The sequence below is a fragment of the Melanotaenia boesemani genome, chromosome 2 (genome assembly GCF_017639745.1).
Source record: "Melanotaenia boesemani isolate fMelBoe1 chromosome 2, fMelBoe1.pri, whole genome shotgun sequence".
Taxonomy (NCBI): Eukaryota; Metazoa; Chordata; class Actinopteri; order Atheriniformes; family Melanotaeniidae; genus Melanotaenia; species Melanotaenia boesemani.
This window is the reverse complement of record NC_055683.1, coordinates 30,842,961-30,870,725: the sequence shown is the minus strand read 5'-3', so window position 1 is coordinate 30,870,725 and position 27,765 is coordinate 30,842,961. Positions and strand designations below refer to the sequence as shown.

The 27,765-nt window shown below is 37.5% G+C and overlaps 3 protein-coding genes across 4 annotated transcripts; 2 read left to right on the top strand and 1 right to left on the bottom strand.

Moving 5' to 3' along the window:
* Window positions 1–20: 20 nt before the first annotated feature.
* si:ch73-141c7.1 (coenzyme Q-binding protein COQ10 homolog, mitochondrial) lies at window positions 21–3,208 on the top strand. The gene is made up of 5 exons (XM_041973007.1): window positions 21–219; window positions 723–875; window positions 1,219–1,411; window positions 1,793–1,894; window positions 2,735–3,208. The coding sequence occupies exons 1-5, from the start codon at window positions 116–118 to the stop codon at window positions 2,900–2,902; spliced, it is 720 nt and encodes a 239-aa protein (XP_041828941.1). The 5' UTR covers window positions 21–115; the 3' UTR covers window positions 2,903–3,208.
* A 2,157-nt stretch (window positions 3,209–5,365) lies between these two features.
* On the top strand, window positions 5,366–6,552 carry LOC121652258 (complement C1q-like protein 3). Its single transcript, XM_042004940.1, has 3 exons — window positions 5,366–5,644; window positions 5,750–5,884; window positions 5,972–6,552. The coding sequence occupies exons 1-3, from the start codon at window positions 5,392–5,394 to the stop codon at window positions 6,256–6,258; spliced, it is 675 nt and encodes a 224-aa protein (XP_041860874.1). The 5' UTR covers window positions 5,366–5,391; the 3' UTR covers window positions 6,259–6,552.
* Window positions 6,553–8,191: 1,639 nt separating this feature from the next.
* On the bottom strand, window positions 8,192–19,128 carry mylk5 (myosin, light chain kinase 5). Of its 2 annotated transcripts, none has more exons than XM_042004919.1 (17): window positions 18,776–19,128; window positions 15,480–15,617; window positions 14,906–15,061; window positions 14,480–14,650; window positions 13,970–14,005; window positions 12,936–13,063; window positions 12,695–12,848; window positions 12,299–12,610; window positions 12,109–12,211; window positions 11,506–11,709; window positions 11,209–11,426; window positions 11,005–11,128; window positions 9,944–10,096; window positions 9,736–9,865; window positions 9,575–9,662; window positions 9,351–9,491; window positions 8,192–8,715 (listed from the first exon to the last, which is right to left on the bottom strand). In XM_042004919.1, the coding sequence occupies exons 1-17, from the start codon at window positions 18,909–18,911 to the stop codon at window positions 8,513–8,515; spliced, it is 2,595 nt and encodes an 864-aa protein (XP_041860853.1). In that variant the 5' UTR covers window positions 18,912–19,128; the 3' UTR covers window positions 8,192–8,512. The 2 variants fall into 2 exon arrangements, with proteins under 2 accessions (XP_041860853.1, XP_041860861.1); XM_042004927.1 differs by having other exon boundaries at window positions 14,906–15,058.
* Between the last annotated feature and the right edge of the window lie 8,637 nt (window positions 19,129–27,765).

Genomic DNA, 27,765 nt, shown 5'->3' with positions numbered 1-27,765 from the left:
CGTCTGTCAGTATATAGCCGGGTACGCAATCAACTACTTATCTGCAAGGAACAACCGGGGTTTTTAAATATATGGATATATAAAATATTAAGAAGTTATTAAGAAAAACTTAACAATGAACCAAAAGACGACGTCTCTTCTCTTCAAAGCGCTGCTGGATAAAAATGACGCGTATTTTTTAAAGCTTTTTCGGGGAAACACGAGAGGAACACAATTCAGGTGAGTCCTAACTTTCCACCAGAGACAGGTAGGCGGAGTATTAAATTGTTCAATTTCTGCTGCTGTGATCAAGCTTCGTTAGTGACTGCCGGTATTAAAACGTATGATATAGTTCTTGCTATTATTCGGAACATAACATATAACATATAATATATAACATATCGGAATAACACATTGGAGTCGTTGGACTCAAGAATTAATAGAAACGATCTATTATAAGTTATGATTATTTTCGAAAGGAGATAAAAATGTGTTAAAATAATATATTTAAGCAAAGCAAGAAACTATTTCAGATTTAATTAGCCTTTACCGGACAAAATCCAAGTTAAATCTACAGAAATACACCAGTGTGCAGTCATGTGCATGTTTACTCAGTTATAATAATAAGATACCCTGTTTGCCCCATACTCGATTCATATATATTTATTGATCTATATGTTCGGAATAAATCAATATAAATAGAAAAAAATGTGCTTACAAATGTATACATTTCATTTCCTCAGACATTTGGGTTCTTCTGGGATTTTGCCTGCACGGAGGACCAGCCTTCAACTCTGCCCTGTCACCCCCATGAGCACACCCAGCCGCAGCTTCATCAACCTGGCAGCTCCTATCAGCACACGCAGGATGGAGTACACAGAGTGCCGGATATTGGAGTGAGTACTCTCTTATGATGTTTTAAACGTTAGAAAACACAGTAAGAAAAGCATAACCATCAGTGGAAAAAGGAAGAAAAAAAATGACTTAGTTTTCCTAAAGTGGATGAACAGTAAAGATAACTTGCAGATTAAATTGAATCAAAACAATTGATAATTGCTTGCCTCATTGAGAACACCTTATAATTTCATCAAGATGTAAATAGAACTTTAAATGAAAAAAATACAATGAACGTAAGTGCAAACCTAAAGGGGACAAAAGTTACTCTTTTGAGAGAACAAAGATTAAAATCCATATAATTTGATTGGTTGTACCTTTGTCTTCATGTGACTGTGTGTTCAGGTACACACCAGAGCAGATGTACAACGTGGTGGCCGATGTAGAGAAGTATCAGCATTTTGTTCCTTGGTGCAAGAAATCTCGAATGAAGAAAGGATCGAATGGGAACATCTGGGCAGAGCTTGAAATAGGCTTTCCTCCCATCATTGAACGTTACACATCTGAGGTCACCTTTGTTCCAAACCACCAAGTCAAAGTAAGTCCATATGCTGGTTATGCATAAAAGGAATTGATTCTGATTGGAGTGCAGGCCTTTTAATTGAGTGAAAGCTTGCCAGAAGCAGCCTGAGAAGACATCAGAGGAACTCCAAATTTAGTTTAGCTTCTTTCAGTCAATGTGGCTTCTGATTTCAGAGTTAACAGAGAATTCATTTTTGCAATAAATTCTGGTTTTTATGACATATTATATCTTTTTTTTAGTATTATTCATTTTATTTTTGCAAGATGTCATACACTGTTTTGTCATTATTATAAGAGTTTATTTTACAGCCTTCCATAGATCAATGATTAGAATCTCATTGTTTGTGTTTGACACCTTTTCACAATCAATGACAATAGATTGTTTGTTGTGAAACAGGCTGTGTGCACTGAGGGGTCCCTCTTCAGCCATCTTGAAACAATATGGAGATTTGCACCTGGATCCAAAGACCTACCGGACTCCTGTAAAGTGAATTTCTCTGTAAGTGTTTTTTCTTCTTTCTTCTTCTAGATGAAAACAATATCAGAGTAAAAATTTTAGTTTTTGCAGCAGTAATATAAATAAAAAAAACTGTGTAAAATCAAACTTGACAACAAATTAGTTATGAATTAATAAGCTCACTGATCACAAAGCAGTAACTTACCTTTAAACCTCTACAGCAGGGGTGACTAACGTCGGTCCTCAAGAGCCACAATCCTGCAGGTTTTTCATGCATCCCTGCACCGACACACCTGACTCAAATTAAATGGCTCCAACAGCCTATAAGGATTTGCACAATGACTCATTAGTTTGAGTCAGGTGTGTCGGTGTAGGGATGCATGGAAAACTTACAGGATTGTGGCTCTCGAGGACTGACGTTGGCCCCCCCCCTGCTCTACAGCTTTAAGACGGACTAATTACGAGCCTTTGCTCCTGTACTTTTGTGAATGGATTACCAAGTGAGAGGAATTGTTGCGTAAAATCTCATTATGCTCTAAATTTAGTCCTGAGTAGCATGCCTCTGTCCTTTAAGACTGGAAATAGCTGTAAGGATAAGGAACAGATGCTGACGGGAGGCTGACCTTAATTTTGGCATAGATTACCTCGGTGTCAGCCAGGAAGTGGTTGGATTCAGTAGAACATATTAAGTAAGAGATGCTGTGGACCTGATCTCTTAAAACATTTAACAGAAGTCAAGTCTGACTATCAGATATAGTCCAAATTATTTTATGGGTGATATTTTTGGTGATGATTTCATGTCATTTTTAACCCAAGGAAAATACATTTAGGTAAGAAACCACAAAGCATTTGCTTACAGTTTGGTTCTTGTGTCTTCTGTAGGTCTCATTTGAGTTCAAGTCTCTTCTGCACTCTCAGCTTGCCACTATGTTTTTTGATGAAGTGGTGAAGCAAATGGTCAATGCCTTTGAGTCACGGGCAGCAACACTTTATAGAAGCCAGCCAGAAGCACCGTTGAGGAGACGGTTGGCATTAAGCAACGCTCTCTGACCCCCTTTTCATACATACCCCTCCGGCTGTCAACCATTCCCTCTCATCCTGCTGATTTTAACCATTATCCACCCTTGTCGGGAGACTGGATCTTCCTGTTGCACTGATTTGTATTTTATTGTTGACATGTATATAGAATGTGCACCTAATTTTATTTATTTATTAAGCAATAAGCTAATTTATTTACATTATTATACATTTGTATTTATTTTATGGATACGAATAAATGCATGGTTTCAAATTAATATGTTTGACTGAAATTGATTTTTTCTAAACTTGTGGGATTAAAACTCCTGCTTTCTGAAATGTTTTTTGTTTATTTTATTTATTTTGTTGCCCATCTAGTTTTTGTATTAAATCTCCCAGTGACTAAGCAAGATCTAATGTAACTGGTTATTTAAAGCATTGTGGGTTGTATTTGTAACCTGTCACTGGTTACTTATTAATGGATTTAGGTAAGCACCAGTTTTTGTTTTTTTTTTGTTTTTTAGGAGGGTTGGGTGTCTTTCGGGAATAGTTGTGCAAGTGTAATTCCAGTGACCTCCCACCTAGTTATCCTCAAAGCACCAAGGTGCCCTCAGTAAATGTGTGTGTGTTCATGTAGAACATGTGGTGCTGATTTTCCTTTGTAAAAAGCATTTTGATAATTTTAAGAGTACAATGTACAGATTTGAAATATTATCAGCTGCATTTACTGCAGCCACTACTACAAATTTAAGCAGACACTAATTTGAACTTTATCAATACCAACTGGGAAATTATTATTTGCATTTTACCCATCTCTAGATTTACTGCCATGTTAGAGCCCCCGGGGAGCAGTGGGGGTTAAGAGCTTTGCTCAGGGGCCACGGTGGATCACTTCTGTTGACTTGAACCGATGTTCTATAGACCCAAGCCCACCTCTGTGACCACTATGCTGCCATTCTCCTCCATCAACTCTGGAATACTTTTTAGCATTTCTTAAAAGAAGCTAAATGTAGAGTTACCAGACATGGTGTTTTGAGCAGATTTTATGACCTACTGTGGTATTAGATGACAGACACAGTTTTACATAAATCCACTAAACACACTTGTGAAGTGAATTCCTTGTTTCAGAAAATGAATTGGGCTTTTTAATGTTATCAGTATCTAACTTTAAAGAATACAAGATACGTGTTGTGCCTAAAACATTTACCCTTAAAACACAAAAAAAAAGCCTAATTGGGTGCCACAAAATATCTTGATTGTGTAATGAAAAATAAGACAAAGAAAAAGAGAACTTGAGTGATTATAGATTACACATTCAGCCTTTGTTTTGAAGCAGTAACTTGCAATCTCTTGTATGTTGCTAAGTTTGATACATCTGTGCAACTCAACATGACTGAACTGGTCCAGCTCTGGTTGTTAATGTATAGCCATTTCAAGTAACAAATATTCCAAGTTAAACTGAGGAAGGGCTTTGACTTAACAATGCCAGGGAATTTAAATGTTTCCCCTTAAATCACTGTCTTGCATTAACTGATCAACTGTATGCTCAGGATTTTAACAATTCCAAAAAATCTTTATATTACCGTCATTATGAAAATCAAACAGACAACATGTGCTTTGAGACAGCAGGAAGAGCTATATAAGAAAGTACATTATAGAAAAACACTCAAAAAGAAGAAAAAGGTACAATAAAACCCCTAACAAATTAACCGGCAGACTGAGACTCATAATCCAAATATATTGTGTTTTTATGCATTTGTGTAAAGCTGGTAAAAGACAGACAGTTCTTCATTTCCTCAGTGCAACTGTTCCATAGAGTGACTCCCCACACAGGTACAGCTGGTTTATTGAACATGAGACTGCCTCTCAATGCGCAGTGTGTTAACCTAACCCAGAACAGCCTCTGGATGCTGTTACGCAATATATAATGTCTAACTTTAAACAGCATATCGATTGTTTTGAGTTTGACTAAATCAGGAAAATTTTAAATCTTCAGTTTGAGAAAGAGTGAATCAGAGAGTTGACTATATTTTTTTGGTTATGATTCTTTTTGGTTATTTCTGTAATATAACCATGTGGTGCTGAGCAAGGCTCTTCAGTCAGCAGTGGAGCTTTCATCATCATGATAAACTAATTGTAAATGAGCAACTATATATGAATGGTTATTGTGAAAGTACAATATTTTGCTCAAGATCTATTTTTAGTGGCCCTTAGCAAGGTGATGTTATCGTCATTAGACATGGGTTGTGCAATGTTTTTTTTACTTTAGACTTGTGGTAAAGTAATTTAAACTGGCACTTATAGTAACCTAACTCATCATAACCACTATATAGTTACATTTACTTACCTTCTGGAGCCTTTGTGGGTTTTCCCAAATTATTAACTAAACTATCAATGGAGAGAGGCCAGACTGCATTTTGGGATATTGCGCAAACCAGGAAACTGGTGTTTCTTGTCTTGCACAATGTCACACGAAGTATAAAAGGCAGGAGATTTTTAAAGAGAGAAGCAGTGATTCAGTGATGACAAAAATGAAGAAGATCACCGTCCTTATTCTAGCATTCACCTGCTGTCTTTGTCAACCAGGTTTGGATGAGAATACTGACCAAGGTAGTCAGTGCTCAGGATCAGCCAGCTGCTGCATCACATCTATAAGTCAGCAAGTGGGTGTGCTAAAGGAGAAAATTGCAAACATGGCAAAAAAAATAACATTTTTGGAAACTAATCAGCAAAACACTGACAAAGAAGTCCTAAGGCTGCAGAGCCTCATTGGAGGTAATTTACTTTGTGCAAATGTTATTTTTTAATGAAGTATAATAATGAAATACAATTCTTTCTTGTTAAACTCTTCTGATTTTTTTGTGGTAATTTTGTTTTCAGGCATTCCCAAGGTGGCTTTTTCTGCAGCTCTCAGAGATTCTGGCACAGGAGACATAGGACCTTTTACCACTGACACCCCACTTAAGTATAAAAAGGTTTTCTCCAACACTGGCAGCAGCTACAATCCTTCAACAGGTTTGTCCAGAAACAGATGCAAAGCTAAAGAAAGAGAAAGATGAGCATAAACTCATCAGATGTCATCTTTTCTCTGAATTTTAACAGGCATTTTCACAGCGATGGTTGATGGAATGTACTTCTTTCGATTCTCGATGTTCAACAACCTCAGTCCAACGCCCAACTCTGTTGTGAGTCTCAAGAAGAATAATGAAAGATTAACATCTGTATGGGACACCAGTGGGAGTGACAGCAACGATATGGGAAGCAACGCTGTGGTCATCCCTCTGCAGGTGGGGGACAATGTGTATGTAGAGCTGATGGCAAACAGGGTCGTCTATGATGATGCAATGAACTACAACACCTTCAGTGGTTTCCTGCTTTTTACCGTGTAGTTCAAATAAAACACTTTCAGGTCGGCATAACCTGAAATGTCTATTTATTCACAATGCTTGCTGATAATGCCTCAAGAGTTCACCAGTTCATCATACATTGCAGTTACAATCTCATTGGCTAAATAAACATACAGCTTGATCTATGGTGTACATGAAATTCAATTTCCATCTGTGTTTGAAACACTAGAAAATTTCTTATCAATATAAAACATAAATGGGATGATTTTGCTGATATTCAAACACAACTCTTATTTAAATGTTGGTTTTGTTTTATGAATAAAATCTGAAATCACTTGTGCCTGTGAGTTTGTGTAAACTACAATGATTTTTTCTACATTTATGAGATTAGTTCTTGCAAACAATATGGATGTAAGTGATGTAACAATACGGAGTAAATCAAGATTAAACAAGAACTGTGTTAAACTCAAACGGTTAAACAGCCGCCTCATAATCAGGTTTGAATTATGTCCTGGGGCCCTTTGCTTGATTTCTTTGTTTGTATAGCAACATTGCATTTTTTTCTAAAACATTTCAATATCTAATGATGTCGATCATTAAGAGATCCAGCACAGGTCATGCACAGTGACCTCTGATTGAAAAAGAATGATTATAATCAGGCAGCCTTTAAAAGTTATCTTTTTGATTTTTAGTGGTCTCTACAGAGGACAAATATTCAAGAGCCATTTTCAAGTGCATGCAGTGTTTTGAATGGAATGATTCCACTTTAGCTACTTCAGAAGACATGAGTGGGTCATACCAAACACTGTGACCAGCTCAACAACCAGTAATGGGCAGACACTGCCACCCACTGACCAGTCAGTGTAAATCCAAGTAGTAAAAATAAGATGTATGCTGAGCAATGTAGCTTATGTAGTGTCGATCAATCCTTTCTTACTTTACAATGACTTAATTAACCTTTTCTTTTTTTTTCTTATTTTCTTATTTCTTATTATATTTTTTTACAAAATAAAAATGTGTAAAAAAAACACACTGCTCACCTGTGCTGAAGTCCCACATGGATTAAGTAGCAGAGTGAAAAGCCTTTTCTTCTATTTTTTATGTATTTTTTTTAGATGTCATGAAAAACACTTTGCTACAACTGATAGTAAGATTTTTCTTTTTGTTTTGCTTTTTTGCTCTATTGCACAAGACCGTGGAAGTAAAGGTTTGTGTAACTCTTTTGCAGATCTAAATTTACTGGCAAGAAAATGAATTTATGGTTTGGCAACAGACACAAATCCACAAATTTATGACTACCCTTATTTTATCAACGCTTGGGCACGACCAAAGCTTAGTTAAAAAAAAAAAAGAAAACAAATTGAACTTGAATTGCAGTTGCTGTGGTTGAGTGAAAATACAGGAGAAGGTGATGTTCCAACAAGTTCCCACCAGTCTGCATCAGAGAAATACGAAGGATTTTCCTCAGAAACAGAAAAGTCTCTTGGATTAGATTAGACATGTCTTAAAGCAGCAGTGAAGTCTGGTGGTTGTTTCTTGGGAATTATATCATGGGATTATAATGACTGAGAATCTACGCTGACATGTTCATGATGTCGTGTCAAGTTTCTATCAGAACACTTGAAATCCAGGAATGTGAAGGTCGGGTTTCTTGGTGAGAATCCCAGCTGAACAGAGCACATTTAACTTATTGATACTACACAAAGTGAGACATGTTAGTGTTTGTTGATTTGGAGTATATCCTGCAAGAAGTTTCAAATTAAATTACACTAGTTGCAACTAATAACCATGTCAACAACTTTGTTGTTGTTGTTGTTTGCTTTACAAGAGCTATTATTCACTTCATGCATTTTTTAAAAACTTTGCTTTTCTCTAACAATAAATTTTAACAATATATTTTAAAATAAAACCACCAAAAGATTTAAGACAGATCAGAAATCACAATTCATTTTCAAAACAACAAAATTGCATTTCAAAATTTTGATAATCAATTTATTGTCAGCTACAGCTACTCGTCATGCTTCACAGTTTTATCTTAAACCATGTTTAAGTCAGTATACTTATACCTTAGTTCCATAATGAAACACCCCATTCTTTGCATGCTGCCCCATAACTATATCCATCTGACTAAATTAGAATTTGTACAAAAATATGTGTTATAAAGTTCTGCCACAGGTTTTACAGTTTGGTCCTTATTTGTATTCCTCCTATCAAAACATAAATGTACATTTTTAAGCACTCAAAAACATAATGTTTATATAGTCTGTCTCTGCATACATAGTTATACAAGATAGATCTACTGAACAACTAGTTTGGCTGAGCAGTAGGCCTCCCCGTGGTCATTGATGGCCTTACATGTGTAAATGCTGGCATTTTCTGGGCCAACGTTTAATATAATCAGGGTACAGCGGCCATCTTCCTCATATTCTAACTGCACTGTGGATGTCTCCTCCACAGGTTCGTCATCACACAGCCACACCACCTCAGGGTCAGGATATCCTGCCAAAATAAACAGAAATAGAGAGGTCAAGGACCATTGAACAGAGATATTTTTATCTCTACAGAAGCAAGTCAAGATGCAGGTCTTGTAACTCTGAATAGTAGCCATTCTAATAATATAAACATGCGTGTGAAAAAAGAATAAGGGAAATATGTTCATCTCATGTAAACTGTAGCATTAACGAGGAAGTTGATGTCACACAGTTGAACATACTTATTAGAAAAACTTACAAGTTGGTATTTTTGTGATATAGGGCAAGTCTTACATCTGAGGTCAAGGCTGCACTGTATTACACTGCACAACATTATATTTATTGACATTTTCCTTCAATAAATTATTTAAAATGTTGAGTTCCCTGCTGTGTTGTACAAGCTTGGAACCTTTGCATAGGCAATGTTTAACAATGTTTAAATATGTTGGAAATGTTTATCTCACAAAAGCATAATTGGATCACTTTTCTATGAATCATTAGGTTGACCAATAGGATGCGCAAGGCGTGCAACAAGGTATTTTTTAGTCCTGTGTTGTCATTTTACCTGTTAAATATTTGAGATTTGATTCTTGAAAGGGAAGGAAATTGAAGTCAGAGCCCTCCCTTATGAATATCTTGGTATGCAAGACGTTAGGTGTGTACCTGTGAGGTGACATGACAGACGGGCACAGGATCCCTGAGCCACAGTCTGGTCCTCCAAGCTCTGGGTGAACACCGGAGGTCCCTGCATCTTGCGCTCCAGAGACTGCAGGGCTTGCTCTGCCTCTGGACTCAGGGGTGCCACTAGGTGACAGCCAATAAATAAAAAAGTTAAAACTAAGTAAAATGACTTCTGATAAGTTAGTGACAGACCATAGGTGTCTCACCCTCTCCAACGCTGGTGGGAGATACAGAGCTGTCACTTTTAGAGAGTAGAGCCATTCTGTTTAGGGCTAGCATGGCTTTACCAGCTTTCTGTAAGACCAATTTCTCTGTGAAGAAACTCAGTTCTAAAGTTAAAAATGTTCAAGTAAAATATTTGTATTACCTTCCACTTTTGTCTGGCAAGAAATCTTTTCATCTTCTCCTTGGACAGACTCTTTGTGGTGGCGTGGTCTCCAGAGTCAAACGCTGCCATCCATGAATGGGCAAGGGCTTCTTGACAGGACATCCTCCGCCTGTTAAATACAGAGAGTTGTGGCTGGCTGATGGAAGACAGTATCTGTGCTTCTGAGGCTATATGTTTATGAAATCACCTGTAGTCTTTGCTGAGGAGGGAGCTGATGAAATTTTTAGCCTCATCTGTTATTTCTTCAAAGCTTTCTTCATCAAACTCCCACTGAGCTGCGGTGACCAAGGCCAAGGTCTCTGATTCACTGTTTCCCTGGAATGGAGATTCACCACTCAGCCTAAAAAAAAACACAGAAATGGAGAAGATCAGAGTTTATTATGCCCACTAGGTGGCATTGAAAGACTAAACTCAGAGGGTTCGTCCACTTGATGGGTTTTTTGAAAGTCAAATAAGGACAGTTAGTACAGCTTAAGGTATATAAATCCATGGTAGTTTGATGTAAAACAGCAAACTTCTCCATATTAAACTTACTCGTACATGAAAAGATACAGTATATGTTCAATTTCTGTTCATAACATCCACAATAATAATACTACATATATGTTTAATTGGTAAATATGAAGCCTCCACCGGACGTAGTACAACTTATCTCAGGAGTCCCAGAAGTAAGTTAACTTAGCATAACACAGATTAGAAACAGAAGGCAAACAGCTAGCTTAAATTTTATCCAAAGGTACACCTTTAATTCTCTTGATCCAAACAGCCGCTGTGATAATTTACTCCTACATTTTGATCTCTTGTATCTTTATTTGATACCAGCTCCTTGATGAGAACTGTCTTTTTGCTCTAAACAGCAGCCAACTTCAGCTGACAAAGATGTTACATAAAAGTGTTGAAAAAAACTGACCAAAATATGTTTTAACAAGGAGCTTAAATCGTTATATAAGCATAAAGTCGAGGGGAGTTGCAGTTTTAGGTGATGATATCTACAAGCTTCCACTTTCACTGTGCCATTCTCTTTTGTTTTGTTTTGTTTGTTTTTAAACTATTTAACATGCTGTTGCTTGTGAATATCTGTTATAGCAACTCTAATTTATCTAGCAATGTGAGGGATTATTTCTTTGGAAACTTCCTGGAATGGATGCCAACCAAGGGAGATGGAGCCAGGTTTTTTCTTAATTGTGCACACTGGAGAGTGATATTTTCTACTTTCTTTGAAGTAGAAAGGGTTTAAGAGTGACTCACAATATGTAGCAGATGACACCAATGCTCCACATGTCAGTAGCCAAAGACACAGGCTCATAGCTGATAACTTCAGGTGCTACAAACTCAGGCGTCCCATGCATCACTTTCAAAGGTGTGCTGTCATCTGTTAAACATAAGTTACAATATTTAGTATCACAAACTCACAAAAGTTAAACAAAAATGATGGATTTAGATTTGACATACCAAGCTTGCTGGCTAATCCAAAGTCAATTATCTTTATGGAGGTGCCAGTGGTGTCAACACATACAATGTTTTCAGGTTTGAGGTCCAGGTGGACAATGCTCTGCTGATGCATGTAGGCAATCCCTTGCAGGATCTGCTGCATGTAGGATACACTGGTAGGCTCTGTGTGCTCAAAGCTGTCATCAACAATACGTTCAAACAGCTCCCCACCTGCAATACTGCAGAAAGAGGACGCAGACAGTTTGCATACACACATTATTTGCAGTAAGTATGAGAATTTAACACAATGATACTTACAACTCCATTACCATGACCATCTCAGGCTTATGATCATATGCTGCCAGACACTGAACCAGTTTGGGGTGATGAAGATAGTTCATCAGCTCTATCTCTTTACGAGCAGCCTCTCTTTCTTTGGTACGACGTCCTTTGTAGAACTTCCCAGCACACACAAGTCCTGTCTCCTTATGTGTCATCTTGAACACTAAGCCAAACTTCCCCCTAATGAAGACACAAGTCATTAAAGATGAAATGTTACTGTTGTAGGTCAGGAGCCATCAACATCTCAATAAATAGTGCTTGAGTTGTACCCTTAAAACAGCTGTACTCATCAAGCTGTGATCAACTTATAACTGAAACAAGCTATTCTAACTTGTTTTTGTCATTTCTCACACTTACTAACTACAACCTTTAAAGCAGTAAGATCCATATTTGTACATAGGAACATGTCTCTACAGGCTTATATTCTGATCCTTGCAATGCCACACTTGACAGCATTTCCAATCCCCCCACATCCCAACTGTCTTTCAGCAGGTCACAGTCTCTAATTCATCATTTCCCACTTCCAGTTACTTAAAATTCCCTGTGGCTCAACCTGGAAAGAATATTTCCGAAACTTACATTCCCAGTTTCTCCTGCAAATTGTAATGATCTGTGACTTTGTGGGTTGAGTCAATAGTGACACAGGTATACACATGAGTAGCTTCTTGTGTTTTTCCAGAACCTATGTGCACAAATACAACAGTTTAATATGAGGTTCATTATATTTCCATATATTTTACATTTACCAATGCACTGTCAAAAATCTCACCTCGTTGTTCCATCTTAACAACTGGTGAAACTGGGCTGGGCTCACTTATTCCAACAGAGTTAAAAGCTCTCACTCTGAAACAGTATTCCTGTTGAGGCTGCAGCCCAGAACGCACTCTGTATGAGGTGCTCTTACAATGGGTAGTGAGCTCACGCCAATCCCCAGGCTCAGCAGGTCCTTCTTTTTTCACCTCAACCACATAACCCAGGATGGCACTGCCTCCGTCGTAGCAGGGGCCTGACCAGGACAGCACGAGGCTGGATTCAGAAATGAGGGATATCACAGGACACGAGGCAGGAGGCTCTGGTCTATCTGTTGAGGAGATGATTTTGAAAATGTTCCAGGTAATTGTTTTACTTGATCCTCTCCACTTGGTGCAAATTAGCATCATCTTACCTATGACAGAAAGTGTAACGGTATGTTGTGCTGAATTTTTGCGATCTTTCACTACTAAAGTGTAGCAACCTGTGTCCTGGGGATTAGCCTCTGCTATAACCAGTGTGCTGCTCTGATCTGTATTTTCTGTCCACAGCTCTGGGCCATCCAATATCTACAGGCAAAAGACAGATAAAAGAAGAGATGAATATATTGGTGACAGAAGCTGATGTTTTTCCATTTATCCTTTAACTGGTTTTACCTGTTCTTTGTTTCTGATCCAACAGGATGCTACAGGGGGGCTTCCAGAGAAACAACACGTCAGCTTCGCAGTATGCCCTACCTTCACCTCCAGGTGCTGTGGAGGATTTTCTAAACGTAATACTGGGGCTGCGATGACAAAACACCAAGAGTCATTTGACTGAAAGCTCAAAGTGTCTGTTGGATTGTTAACTGACACACTGGAAGGAAACCAAATGTAGTGTGAGAGTCTGAGATAAAGAAAATGAAATGTCTGGTGGTTTGTGCTGTACTGTACAACTAGGAGTTTATTGTTTGTGTTGATACCATTATTATTGTATTTCAATATACAGAATAAAAAATGCTTAAAGTAAAAACAAGTGTAAAACATAGATGACCTGTACTTCATACAGGTAAAGCCAGTCCTTGTGCAATATCCTTAATTAAAAATAGATCACCTGTTTTTTGTGATAAAGTGCACTGCAATAACAGACTAATGGAAAATAATTCCATATATGACCTGAAGTCAGTGTATTCTTGTACACTGTCAGTATTCAGATAATGTGGAATCAAGGTGGTAAATTTGACTATGGCCAATCTGATAAATTATATTTAAAGCGCTTTAGAGGCAAATGTTCCCCCTGAGTCTAACTTATTTTTAACATCCCTCATATCTAATTTATATAACAGAAACAAGAACAAAACAAAAACAACAACATTACAATAATGTGCATGGTATGCGCACTCAAAATAAACACTCAGTACACATATCCAAACTTTTTTCATGCTTTTTTTTCATCTACACCTTAAGGTAAAGTTTCCCAGTATATTGAAATAAAAGACTCAAACCCAATGAACAAAAGCCTATAAAAATTGCAGCTTTGCAAAAGCAGTCACACCACCTTGTGCTAATGGTTAAGTACACTGTCAAAGCATTAGCAGCCAAAACTGATAATATAATAAATATTATAAAGAAGAAGACTTATAAAACAAATGCATCCTTCTGACAATTGAAAGAGGAGAGCAATAGTTTAAAGAAAAATGTGATTTTCTTACCTTTCCCTGAGTTAGCTCTCTTCTTTGGAATGACTTCTGCAAAGACAAATGCAGTACAGGTAGGTTTTAGCAGCTGAGGTCAAAGGTGTGGCTCTACTCTGACTATGGCTATCAGTGTAATAGACTCAGGAAGTTTTACTGTACAGTGCAATGTCCACTTCCCTACATGGTGTTTATATGGAAGTGAGTGCTAGTGGGTGTATCAAGAAGCAACATTGCTGTGAAAGTCTTATGATTGGCATACATGTCGCCTTACAGCCAATCACACAAGGACTGGAAGTTTGTTTCCTTTTAGAGGTTCAAAAAGGATATCCTGGAAAATTCTAACAATGGTAAAGAGCTGTAGATATTTTTTTAAACATAAAAAATGTAAGAATTTCAACATAACGGTTAAGAGGAAAGTCCCCTGCATTATGTTCTTGATACATTAGGAATAATGTAATGTGAAAATGGCCACAAGCTCAGACATCCTTTTGTTTTCATGCGTGTAACAAATAATTACATGATTACCTCTAGGAGATGACACTGGGCTCTGCTTATTAGAGCCTGTAGGGGAGGAAAGAATAGATCCTTTACATTTCTGTAGCTCATCTTTTGGAGTTTGAGGTGACTTTCCATTTTCCTTAGTGTGCTTGGAAACAGAAGTGGGGGACTTTGAAACACCACACATGGTTTCGAAGTCTAAATTCAAGGAAGAGGAAAAGAAAGAACAGAGACTACAATCAGAAACAAAACTTTGTCTACTGTAGCTCTAATAAATTTATCCAAGAATAATAACAGAGCCCTTTGGGATAACTTGTCAGCAATACATTTTGTAAATATTAACAAATTGTGTTTACAAACCTATTTCCTGATTAGTGACCTTAGGAGAAGCTACATATTTTCTCTGATGGCCATTAGGAAAGATTCCTCCCTCTGTCCCAGTGTTACTCTCACCTCTCACAAACACAGCAGCGCTGCAAGATGTCTTCCCTCCACTGCTTTCAGCCAAGCATGTGTAGGCGCCAGCATCTTCTGGTAAGCATTCCTTCACCACAAAACACGCCTCCCTGCCATTGAAGGTAGGCTTCCCAAAACGTGCAGTTTCACCTGCTCAAAGAAACAAACAAACTAACTTTTGCGTTTCTGAATTTGGATCCAACAACCACTCACTGTGACAGTAAAGCCTAAACAATTTCATTATTTATTAACACACTATTTTTTATATTACAATTATTTTTTAATTAAAATCTAAAAATTGACCAAATATGTCAAGGTGATTTGATGGAAATGTGAAGAAAATTGGGCAAGAGACATCTAGAATATGTTCATGCATCTGAATGGATATGCAGTAGAACTGCACGCTTAGATAGTTGCAGTACATCTAAACAGATACAAATAGTTGACTTTTTCCACTAAAATATCTAATTACAAACTTAAACTCTTTCTGTTTTTGTTCATTAAGCGTAAAGAGATACATATGAGACCTTCAGCAAGCAGCCAGAGAGCAGTGTTGATTGTGCCTTCTCACCATTGTGCAACCATGTCACTTTGATAGGCTGACTTCCTGTGAGAACCCCTCGAAGCACAAGGTCGCATCCTTCGTCTACACAGCAGTCTTCTATGGACTCTATAAAATTAGGTGGATCCATGTTCTTACAAAGAGACCCTGGACGTGGAGAAGAGGAAAGGATGAGGAGTCAAATTCAAAAACAGTGTCATGGGTGACTGCCCTAAAAAAGACAACAAAACTTCACTCACTTTAAGCTTTTAATAGCTCATTTCGGGGTTTTAATTACTTTTAATTACATGAAACCAGAAGTTTTTTTTAACTATTTTTCACACAAGAAGTAACACCTACTGAAACTGCTACAGAAATAAATGGTGTATAAGTGAGAACTGTACTGTTTACAAGAAGAACAGTCTTCTATTTCACTCAAACAGTTTACACAGCATTATCTCCTTCGCCTTGTTTTTGTGTGTTGTATTACATTAGTAATAATCTTGTACTGTTACTGTGAAGCTGAATTCTTTCTTGATATTTTGGATCCCTGCCCAACCGGGGGTGGGTCCTGAAGTATTCCCAAGAATTTTGTTCTCTCTATTCCTGTAAACTTTCACAAAAACAAAGCACTGTATTAGTCGTGTAATGATGGTACTCATTAACAAATTAAATGCCACTGCAGAGGCCTGTAAGGTCACAAAACCTAACAAAACATTGACTAAAGCAAACCTAATCTGTTTTTTCCCCCCTTTTTTTATACCAGTCTCACCATGAACCTGCTTACTTTCACTAGTTAGGGTTTAACACATCTGCTATTTTACCATCAACCTTTAGCCAGTGTTTACCACATTCTCTGTAAACCTTTGCAGTTCTGCTGAGACTATAACAACTGTATCTTGTTGCATTTTATCTTAGCTTTTTCTCTCTTTAGTTTAATTCTGTTCAACCTTTTAAAAGTTTGTTTTAAATGCATTTTCTACTACTTCTTCTGCATCCCACTATAATGCTTTAATGTTAAATATAAAGGACTTTGAATTACTTGTTATTCTAAAAGCTGTGTGGATTTCCAGAAGTAAAACCAATATTTCAAAAACCACTGATGGCCTATTCTGCTTTTTTTTTTTTTTTACCGGTTACAAAATGTAAAAAAAAAAAGTCAGCATATAGCTGCTGAACAAACAGAAATGTGTGACCATGGTTTAGCTTGGAAATAAATCAAAAAGATTATTTGAATAAAAACATCATGCATACATGATAAATCTAAAAAAAAAAGTTAATGAGAAATGTTCAGCCTTCAAATGTACAAGAGAATTACTTATCGAATGAGAGTGAAAGACAAAACAAACTATAAGGCCAAAGGAAATGAGGGTTTCAGTGATGGCTGAAATGAAAGTGAAAAGTCCCCCAAACAAATAAACTGTCATTAACTAGATAAATAAACTAAACAAACTCAACACCGGATATTAACTGTAAAGATAACAAACTCTGGTGTGTTTGATACATTTTTTGGGTAAATAATCTCTTTTTAAAGCAGAATCAAATCAAAACAGCTTTAAAAATCTGTTTTCTTTTTCTTTCAGGTCATTAAACAGTTAAATTGTCATGTTTAGACTCATGAGTTCTATTGTTGATATTAATAACGTGGCTGAGGCCTCCAGTTTAGTTTCTCTAAAAGAAAACATGTCATCTTGAACTATTAATCTGCCCTTATTACAGCTAGCCCAGAAATATTTGGACAATGACAGAATCTTCTTGATGTGGACTCTGCATGCCACCACGCTGGATTTAAAATGAAACAACTAAGATGTCATTGAAGTGCAGATTTTCAGATTTAATGAAGCATTTAGGAACTGCAACCATTTTTTATGAGAAATCTCCTCATTTCAGGGGCTCAAACGTACTTTAACAATTGACATTACTGTAAATAAAATGTTTATTTTTACTATTTGTTGAGTATCCTTTGCAGATAATGACTGCCTGAAGACTGGAACTCATAAACATCACCAAACACTGGGTTACCTGAATTTACTGGAGCTCACTATCGTTGTTGCTTGCTTATGGATCTTTCTGCCCAGCCCCTCTCTGAAATTCATGTTCAGTCTTGTTGAGATTTGATGACTGGCTCAGCCATGGCAGAATATTCCACTTCTTTTGCCCTAAAAACTCCTGGGTCACTTTCGCAGTATGTTTTGGGTCATTGTTTAGCTGTACTGTGATGTGACATCCAATCTGAGCAGAAAGTAAATCCCTAGAACTTCAGATTTCATTTGGCTGATTCTGTCTGCCGTCACATTATCAATAAACACCACTGAGCCAAAGCCATTAGAAGCCTGTCCAAAGAATGCTGTTCCTGGACTGAGTTGGCTTCTTTAGATGGTTTTTGGTAAAGACCCTTCCGGACTTCTATTCTTGAGGCTAATTATAGTTTTGCACCTTGTGGTGAACCCTCTGTATTTGCCCTCATGAAGTCTTCTCTTCATGGTAGATTTAGATACTGATACAGCTACTTTCTGGAGAGTGATCTTCTCTTTGGTGGATGCTGTGAAGGGATTTTTAATCACAATGACTTCTGCTGTCTTCCATGGACATCCAGACCTTTCTGAGCTCCTAAGCTTACCAGTGCACTCTCTTTCTCTCAGAATGTACCAAAGTGTTGTTTTAGGTAATCCTAACATTTCTACTCTCATAGCTTTCTTGGGGCAGCATGGCTCAGTGGGTAGAGCGGTCGTCCTGTAACCCAAGGGCTGCTGGTTCAATCCCGGCCCGTCGAGCTCATGTCAAGGTGTCCCTGAGCAAGACACCGAACCCCTACTTGCTCCTGATGGGTCGTGGTTAGCGCCTTGCATGGCATCAGTGTGTGAATGGGTGAATGTGACGTAAAGCGCTTTGGATAAAAGCGCTATATAAGTACAGACCATTTACCATTCTTCTTTTTTTCCAGCCAAAGGATGGTCTGTCTCACATTCATTGGGATCTCCTTTGACTGCATGTTGTGGGTTCACAGATTACAAATGCAAATGCCACACCTGGAATCAACGCCAGACCTCTTTACCTGATTGATGATGGATTCATGAGGGAATAGCACACAAAGCCCATGAAATAGCTTTAGAGTTAACTGTTTGATTACTTTTCTCCCTATAAAACGAGTCAGCTACGTATTAAAGAGCTGTAATTCCTAAACTTTCTCTCCAATTTGTATGTGAATACCCTCAAATTAAAGCTAAGAATCTGCACATTAAGCCCATATTCATTATCTATCTTAAATGTGTTAGCTAAAAAAGCAAAACTTGTGTCAGTGTCTAAGTGTGCCATGCAGGTCTTACCTGTATCAGAACCTTTGCCTAAGGTTCTGGTGTTAATCGTTCCTAGCCCATTCCTTTGCGCAGACGATGCACAGGATGGTTTGATGTGCATCTTCAAAGTTGAAACATAACGCGGGGTGCTGCTGTCACTATTCATGTTGTTTTTAAGAATACGCCGGCCTTTAAACAGAGAAACAACCAATAATTTTCTTAGACATTTCCCAGCCTGATTGTCACACTTCCTTCCTCTGTCACCGTGATGTGGGCCCTTGCAGCTTTGCCTCTCTTCTGTAAAACCAACAAGCTTGTGTCTCTTTCTCCTTCTCTAAGCAAGTGAGGCACTTCCCTCACTCCTCCTTTCAGCACATGTTTAAGCCCTCAAACTCCACCTACCTACATGACATGTCTTTCTGTTTTACTTAGGTCATTTCAAGCATAGCAGTCAGCTGCTTATCTCCTCACAGTCACTCTGATGCTTGAACCTGCCCCTTAAACCTAAACCTCTGTCTTTATTGTCATGAATAACACAGACTCTATGCATTAACAAGGAAAGGTGGGAAATGGGGGGCACTTATCTACCCGCCCAGCCAAAGGTCACATTGTGTGGTGTTTGTTGAATGCGCTGCTGCTTATTGATTTCTCTGTTTGCCTTGGCACTTATCAATGTTTGAATTGAACTTTGTAATGGCGTTAACCTCAGCAGTGCACAGGTTCATTTCATATCTGTGGATTGTAAAGCTTTGTGCTCAAGAAGCCTGTAAAGCACCTGTTGTTTTTATATTATGACTTTTTTTCCCCAGTACAGAATATTCTTACACACACAAGGTTGCCATTTCCAAGGCAACCAATGCTACAGTAACCAGGAGATGTCTCTTGAGGGGTTTTCTTTTGTTAGAACAAATGCTGCTGAGACAGTCAACTCAAGAGAGTGCAGCAAAGCTATAGTGGGTAAAATGAAAGCACACAATCTGCATTATTTGTTATGAGTTGCAATTATGACTAAATAAATGTTCAGCCTGAATGCATTTAACATGTCTGTTGTCATGTATTAACGAGGAAAGTTATTTGCATTTCAAATGCTGAATGTCAAAGCTTGCTGAGGTGATTATAACAACTCTTTCCATTCCACTCCCATCCCAGCTTCCTATATTCCACATCAGTGATCACACAGAATAGCACCACAAGGGGCTTGTTTTAGTTTTTGTGAGAGCAGAATTCCCAAATCAAACATTTACCCAAAGGCTGCACACAGAGACATCCTTGTTCTAGCTTAGTAAAGATGAGTTTAAGAGTGAGAATTGGGTGAAATATTGCTCAAAATGGCTCCTTACTTTTAAAAATGAAAGATTGTAATGGACAAACTTGAAAGAAAAGAGTACAAATAAGACAGCTTATACCCCTCTACTGAATGGGACTTAAGTAACATTTTATGACAGGCCTCTGTGGACTCCACTGGTAAAGCTGTGATACTAGGGGGAATGTCACCGCACAAAAACAAGTCAACACTGTTGTACAGCGTTTATACATTTTAATAGCACAGTTTCTAATATGGCGTGACCCAGAACTTTAAATTAACCACAACAGCTTCCTGGGTAGAAGACAGCACATTTAGAGGAAGTAGATTAAAATTCTGAAGCTGCTAAGCAGCTTTTTTCTTTTTTTTTTTTTTTTTGTATGATAATGTTGCATTCTTCCCACTCGGGCTTTGCCCTGCAGCAGGATAATTAATGTAGTTTGGGCTTGGGGCCACAAAACAGAATCTAGAGAAGAGGGAGGACAAACTGATTGAGGTATTCATGCGTCATTGCCTCTGCCTCCCCCACTTCTATGCGCTTTAGCATGCCTCCAGGTAGATGGTCCACCCTTTTTCCGAGAAAGAATCCTGTGATAAGGTCAGTTAGATACACCACCACCCAAATATTGCCATGACAGATATGGCTTGTCATGGCAAGCAGACAAAAGTAAATGAAGATGAAGTCAAAAGTGAAAATGAAGATGAAAATAATGTTTGCAAAAAAGTGAATAAACATTGATCATTTAATTGCAATTCAAAATATTAGATAATATATCAATGTCTATATATATAAAAAAAAATCTCCTAAATGGCATTAAAAAAAATACATTCCTTCATGGCAAAGTTATTCTCCCAGCAAGTCAATGGGCTCCGTCATACTGCTAGGGGCTGTTTGCAGAAGACCAAGAAATCCCAAAGAAGCGATTTTCCAGATGCCAATCTAGACCATGTGCTGCAACAAGCCTGATCCACTGATATGCTGACCTGCAATTTACATAGGAATGCTCAGCATCACAGGACACCCACAGAGGTCATGTATGCATGCGACAACTGGTCAGAGCTGAACATGGTGGGCATCTCCAACATTGTTGTGGCAGTCTGTTTATCAGAGAATAAACAGCCACATGCCAAACTGTTCTGTCAGACTCTTAAAAAAGGAGAACCAGCATTTGCTCAATCATTGAATTTCTGCTGCGTAAAGTCAGAGATGACCATCATAATTCATATTAGCCACAAGAAGAACCCAATATGTCTGGGGAGAGGCATCAAATACATGTAGTGAGATTTAATTCATATTTCTTTCTCCTTACAAGTATCCAAAAGTATGAAAACTATTTTTCCACCTTCGACTCATCCATTCATTTATGGTGATATTTTTACAGATAAAACTGCAGCGAACAGGATGTACCCTGCCTTTGTCTTTAACATACCTTTATCTTTAAACATCAAGCCAAAAGTGAAAGTATGACTACAATAAATACCATTTATTCCCATATGATTAGACATAAAAAGAACCTTTTTCTTGCTCATGAAGAATCACAAATGAATGAAATATAACTGTGACAGTCAGGCCAAGGTCGTGATTAAGAGGAGAGGACTTTAAAAAAGTCTTCAGCCATTTAAATGGACAGCATTACACTATATAGATGATTCCTGGATTTAGGTTTCTTATTAAGACACTAACTCCTAGAGTGAGTGCTTAACTGTATTACAAAAAATGAGCAAACTGGTGCGATGTAAAGAGGAACTGTATGAAGTGCAAGCATATTCTATAACGCCTGAACTACTTGACAGCTCCCACACATGTAAAACTATTTAGACTCACAGATTTGTCTTGCTGTTTTCTTTCACACATCATTGTAACCAGTGGATGTATGTTGGAGCATCATTACATGTGTTTTGAAACTGATTATCTACTTTATTTTCTCAGTGTACTAACACTGATAAATTTACACACCATATCAAAAGTCTTGGCAAAACTTAACTCAAAGGTGTACTTATCTTAAAATGAACTCCTTAACACCTGAATTTATTTACAATTTTAAAATGAATGCAGGAAAGCATCAAGCCCCTAGAACATGATAGATGGTTTGGCAGCAGATGTTGCTATAAATCTGGAGATGCTTTCAAATATTATTTAGAAAAACATAAAAAAAAAAAAAAAAAAAAAAAAAAAAACACCCACTCAGCCAGTGGACAACAGGGTAAGTGATAAACATGCACATTTTATATAAAAAATGAAAAAGGGAAAATTTCCCGATTTCTCATAAAAGAATGAAGAAAAAAGGAATCCTAGAAACTTCATAAAAATCTGCATGTTCCTGCCAGTAATGAATACGCTCGTCAATCAGAATAAAATTAGGCAACTGCCACCATCTAGAGGTGAACTATGTAACACACAAGCAATATATGTTTATTAATTTATTTTTTTTTAGCTCTTCAGCTTGGCTTACTGATAGTGCTCCTGTTTGTAAAATAAGTTACATTCACAGACTTTCCAGAATATATAAATATGTCGCCATCTCCACTTTATTTGTAGCCTATAACATTTGAAAAGCAACACAATTGACCAAAGTCCAAAATCAAAGCAATAAAAACAGTAATAAAAGTATAAAAAAACACATGATCAGCCAACAAAGCAGTTAAAATAAGTATAAAAGAAAATCACAAAACCAACGTCTCAACTAGTGTTAAAAGTCAAAGAAAAAAAGTGTTTTGAGCAATGATTTAAATCAGCAAGTGAAGAAGCCTCCTGAATATGTGGTGGTAATTGATGCCACAGTCTCGGTCCAGCTACAGAAACTGCTTAGTCGCCTCTAAGTTTCCTCTTGGTTGAGGGGATAGTTAAAAGTGTCTGTTTTGCTGACTTAAGACAACGGCTGCACGGTTGAAGGAGGTCTGACAGATACTGTGGGGTAAGACTGTGGAGGCACTTAAAAACAAAGAAAAGAATTTTAAAATCAACTATACAACGAATGGGTAGCCAATAAAGAGAAGCCAAGACTGAAATAATGTGCTCTCGTTTTTTAGTGCGAGTTAAAAGTTGAGCTGCAGCATTCTGGACCAGCTGCAACCGATCAAGGGAGGTCTGACCATAGACTACATATAGAAGATGGACGGAGCCTCCATGGCGTCACCTGTAGGTTTCTGAAGAGCAAAAGTGAAGCTTGTTGGATTTTGAACATAGGGATACTGTTTTCAGGGCTTTTCTATTGTCGGAGGAGGTCAGGGTGCGGATATATAGCTCCACTTCTTTTAGAAAACAAACACATGAGGGTTTCGTCTTAATAACTTTACATTTGTGAATATAAAATTTGGCTAACAACAATATAAGGTTACATAGAAAGAAATAATCATCCAATTCTTTTTCAACATTTGTGAGTCCAAATAAGACATCTTTGAAAAAAAGTTTAAAATTATCGTAAACATTGTCTAAAATAAAACGGCAGATACCTTGCCACAGGTGACTGGTGGGTTCGCAGGCCCAGAAAAGGTGAGAGACTGTTTCTGGATGAACATTGCAAAAGGAACAGGCAATATCAATGTCTTTCTTATATCTAATCAGAAATGATTTCACTGGGTAACAGTGATGGATGATTTTAAAAGAAACTTCTTTCACTTTATTAACTAGTATTTATTGGGGAGAGTCCATGTTTTGTTCCAGCATACTCCAGTAACCACACTAGACCAAGCTGAGATCACATGTGGGACAAATACAGAGTCAGCTTGGAATAAACTACGAATAATTTTATTATTTTTAGAAGAGCCAGATTGAAAACATAACCTGCCAACAGAGGTGTCAAGTGGATCAAGAGAAGGTAACAGAGTGTCAGCGTAAGTTGTATTTGCTTGTCATTGTTTATTACCTTTCATGTAAAACCCCTGGCGTTTTATTTATTTATTTTTTTTTTATTTTATTATTTATTTATTTTATTTTATTTTATTTTTCAATCAATTTGTATGTTCTAAGATTTCAAAAAAATCTGTCAATCACAAGGACACACCCCTAATTATGTCTTAATTCAAGATTAAATAACATCCAAACGGATGAGTTTGTAAAAAAAATCACCCCCCTCACAGTTGTCATGAAGGTAAACTTGACTTATAAATCCTAAAATGGATTTTTGTACCAGGCTTTAAACATGTTTATTTCTGCTGTAAATTTGGCCTTTTTAACATGGGAGTCTGTGGGGATTGATTCTGTTTTGGAGCCACCCCCTAGTGGTTGAGGGATGAACTGCAATTTTTTGTACTTCCACGTAGGCTTCACATTTCACCGGGATTGACTCTATTTGGAGCCAGCCCCTAGCGGATGAGGGGTGTACTGCAATTTCTTTTGCACTTCGCATAGGCTTCACATTTTTTAGACGGAGGTTGCCGCTTAGGTCTGACTAAGCCCAACATGAAGTAATAGTCTAAGCGATTAGAAATAAAAGCATGGATTAAAATATTGAGATGATACAAGAAAAAAATGGTGAACTTAAGACAGATGTCCCAGCTGAAAGATACTAGACTTGACCTCTCAGCTGATTTGTGAGTCAAGTCTGAGGTTACCGTCAAGGTGCACTCCAAGGTTTATTGTAACATAACATAGCATAGCATAACATAACATAACATAACATAACATAACATAACATAACGTAACGTAACGTAACGTAACTTAACATAACGTAACGTAACATAACATGCTTCTCAGTATGAAACTCTGAAAAATAATCTACCTCACATTGTGGACTGCTGTACAGAAAAGGCAATAATTAATTGTATCATAAACAATGGCAATGCCAATCTTAAACTATCAGTACTGTGAAACCTAAAAATGTAAGTGTTGTCACCTGAACTTAAAACCAACTGCTAAGCATTTTTGCAAAAACTTTCATCTATCGGAAGCTCCATTCTCTGATAAAGATGTAAAATGCACTCTGCCATATTATGGATCCATTTACAATTTTTGAGACAGAGATAAATATGGAGTGAATGGAAAATTTAAATGATCTGATGCAAGTAGTAAACATCAAAATGCAAAACTATTACAAGGCTTAGAAGGTTAGAAATGTAACTAAGCTAAACAGCGACCTCTGGCTTTTCCCATCCAAAAGGGGCACTTGAGCAGAAGTGCATTTACTGTGACTGTCATGCTAAAAAGTCAAAGCTGCCATTGGCAGCTGGCTTCATTCATACTTCTGAAAGCCAAAGTAGGGGAATTTTTCTGCAAATGCCATTTTTCTTTTAAACTAAAACAAACTAAAGAGTCAAACTAAAGCTTTGCCAGCATTTATACACAGGTTTGCATCTATGCATGCAGAACTGTTAGAAAACAACAGTAGTTGCTTTTTGCCAAATGGCTATTTCATCATATTTCATTATGTGACTAATTTTCACTGTTTGCTTGTGTTCTTTGTAGTATAGATGTGAAACACCAGGGGGTGATGTTCACCACAGCAATGAGAAACGTTGCTTCATTATAACATCTTGATGAAAAGTGTAAAATAAAACATAAATAATTATCAAGCTTGAATTCAGTCTCAGTTTAAATACACACCCCATGTTTCTTTTTATTTTCTGGCCTATGCACATTTTAAAATACCATCTGTCCCAGCAGTCTCTTCTCTGAGGCTCATCTAGCAAATGAGCTCAGCAGAGGTGTATTTAAATTCTGACCTTGTGGCGCTAAAGGTCTTGTTGTTTTTTGCTCCACTGGTTTTGCTTATTGACCGTGACCGTCTGGCCCTGCAATCCTCAGAACATTCCAGCCAACAGCTTAACACATGCAGCTTAAATGACCACATAAAATGCACATGAAAGGGAAACCACAAAAAAAATCTTAATATCTCTCAAGGAAATGACTAATTAGCTTAAATTAGGCATACAGAACTTCCTGCTATTTTACAAATGGTAGTACTGGAATACTATTTCATGTGGGTAGCACACAAGTCTGAGACATTTATATTTTAATATCTTAAGAAAAAAATGTCATGTGATTTAAAAAATGGTTCTGCACAGTTTTAAATAAAAACTTAAACTACACAGGACTAAGAAGAATATAAGAGCTATCCTTTGCTTTAATGACATTATACTTTCCAGTCCTTTGCAATGAAAGAGTACATGTGAGCATGCATGTGTCTGTGTTCAACTTCCACCTTTGCAATGAGGCCCCTCCACCACTCTGTTGTTGGTGAGGGCCCACATGGAAGCGATTATGCTTTGCAGAGAGTGAAATTACAGAGAAAACCTTCAGAACTGGAGCCTAACCACTCCTTTACTGGCTTAGTTTTACACGCACAGATACAAGCAACGAAAAGTGATAAAGAGAAATAACTTATCAATCTTTATATGTATGATATAAATAAAAAAAACTCTAGAAATACTGAGAAATTCTAAAAGCTTTGTGACCTTTATCAGAGAATACTATTCTTTTACCGGGTCATCAAAAAATATGTATTTGTAACACAGTATAGCAAGTTATGGCAAAATGGTGACATGGACTTTATTCCCAGGTTTTTGTGCTGAGATATCATGCTTTCTCTCCGTTTTGTCCTGTTATACATCTGTACGGATATTTCAGCTCTGTAACTAAGCTTATGGGATCTAAATAAAACAAACAGATGAGCACATGCACACTGGCACAGAAGCTCTACCGCCACCCTGCCTGATGCTGTACGTTTCAACAGTTGCCCCTGTTGGGACAAGGCTGCAGTGTGCTTTTCTCCCCGCCTTCCATCTCCCGGACTAGAGTGAGGTGGGGCTAAGGTTGTAAATTCCTCAGAAAGAGCTGTTAGGAGGGCCTCCATTAAAACAGGGGGCCAGCGCTCGCCAGAGAGGAGCCAACTTAATAAGTCCTCATTGAAGCCTTGGGCCATACTGGAGCCCATGAAAGAGTAAGAGATTTGATTAGAGTATTACTTCCCCATTTTGTATAATACACCTGGAAATGCAGGTCCTCAAGTCTGCAAAATTCTTTTAATAAGCCAAATAAAAATGACTTTGCTGCCTTGCACGACACCAGAAAGGGACTGTCTTATCAACATCTTTGCAAGTCATTAAGTTGAGTTTTGCAGCTTTCTGGAGCACAGTTTTAACCATATATATGCTCTATTATTGCAACACACTGTACATAAATGACTACAGCAGCTTAAAATCATCATTACAATAAAATTAAAGTTCTAAAAACTGTCTATTGAACAGTTTTATTAGAGAAATGAGTGAATATTATCCTAGGGTGTCCGTTCAAGAGAAAAAAGTATATATCTAACTGTAAAAGAAGCGATGAGCAATGATAAATCTATTACAAACCACATGGATGTGACAAAACATGATGCAATTGAATACCTACAGCAACAGATGTATTCATACTTGTGATTCACGAATACTCCCATGTCCACAGACCACAAATATAGTTAAACCTTGTTTGGATGACATAACCTTGTTGGGTAATGTGACATAGTTTCCATGGCTGCTCATCCAAATCAAAACTGCAACTTAAGAAAAAACAAAAAGGTTGAAGTAAATACACTCCAATGTGAACAGTCAAACAAAACTGAGAAAATACAGCAGTCCCTAATCCCACTTGCTGTGTTATCATTTGTCACTTGCACCATCACCCTGAAAGTTTATGAGAGTGGTATGGTTGTGTACACACTGTAGTGTTTGGATGCACTCTAACCATTCCTTTCTCTCCACACACACACTCCTTCCAATTAAGGCTGTTGTCATCCCA

Bases quoted from the DNA above. Each gene is read 5' to 3' on its own strand.
- si:ch73-141c7.1 (XM_041973007.1), top strand. From the start codon at position 116: ATGAACCAAAAGACGACGTCTCTTCTCTTCAAAGCGCTGCTGGATAAA. The intron at 876-1,218 runs GTGAGTACTCTC...CTGTGTGTTCAG, and splicing joins ACAGAGTGCCGGATATTGGA to GTACACACCAGAGCAGATGT. The intron at 1,412-1,792 runs GTAAGTCCATAT...GTTGTGAAACAG, and splicing joins TTCCAAACCACCAAGTCAAA to GCTGTGTGCACTGAGGGGTC.
- LOC121652258 (XM_042004940.1), top strand. From the start codon at position 5,392: ATGACAAAAATGAAGAAGATCACCGTCCTTATTCTAGCATTCACCTGC. The intron at 5,645-5,749 runs GTAATTTACTTT...TTTTGTTTTCAG, and splicing joins GCTGCAGAGCCTCATTGGAG to GCATTCCCAAGGTGGCTTTT. The intron at 5,885-5,971 runs GTTTGTCCAGAA...GAATTTTAACAG, and splicing joins CAGCTACAATCCTTCAACAG to GCATTTTCACAGCGATGGTT.
- mylk5 (XM_042004919.1), bottom strand. From the start codon at position 18,911: ATGAATAGTGACAGCAGCACCCCGCGTTATGTTTCAACTTTGAAGATG. The intron at 15,062-15,479 runs GTGAGAAGGCAC...TGTTTCTTTGAG, and splicing joins AGTGACATGGTTGCACAATG to CAGGTGAAACTGCACGTTTT. The intron at 12,849-12,935 runs GTAAAACCAGTT...TTTTGCCTGTAG, and splicing joins GGATCAGAAACAAAGAACAG to ATATTGGATGGCCCAGAGCT.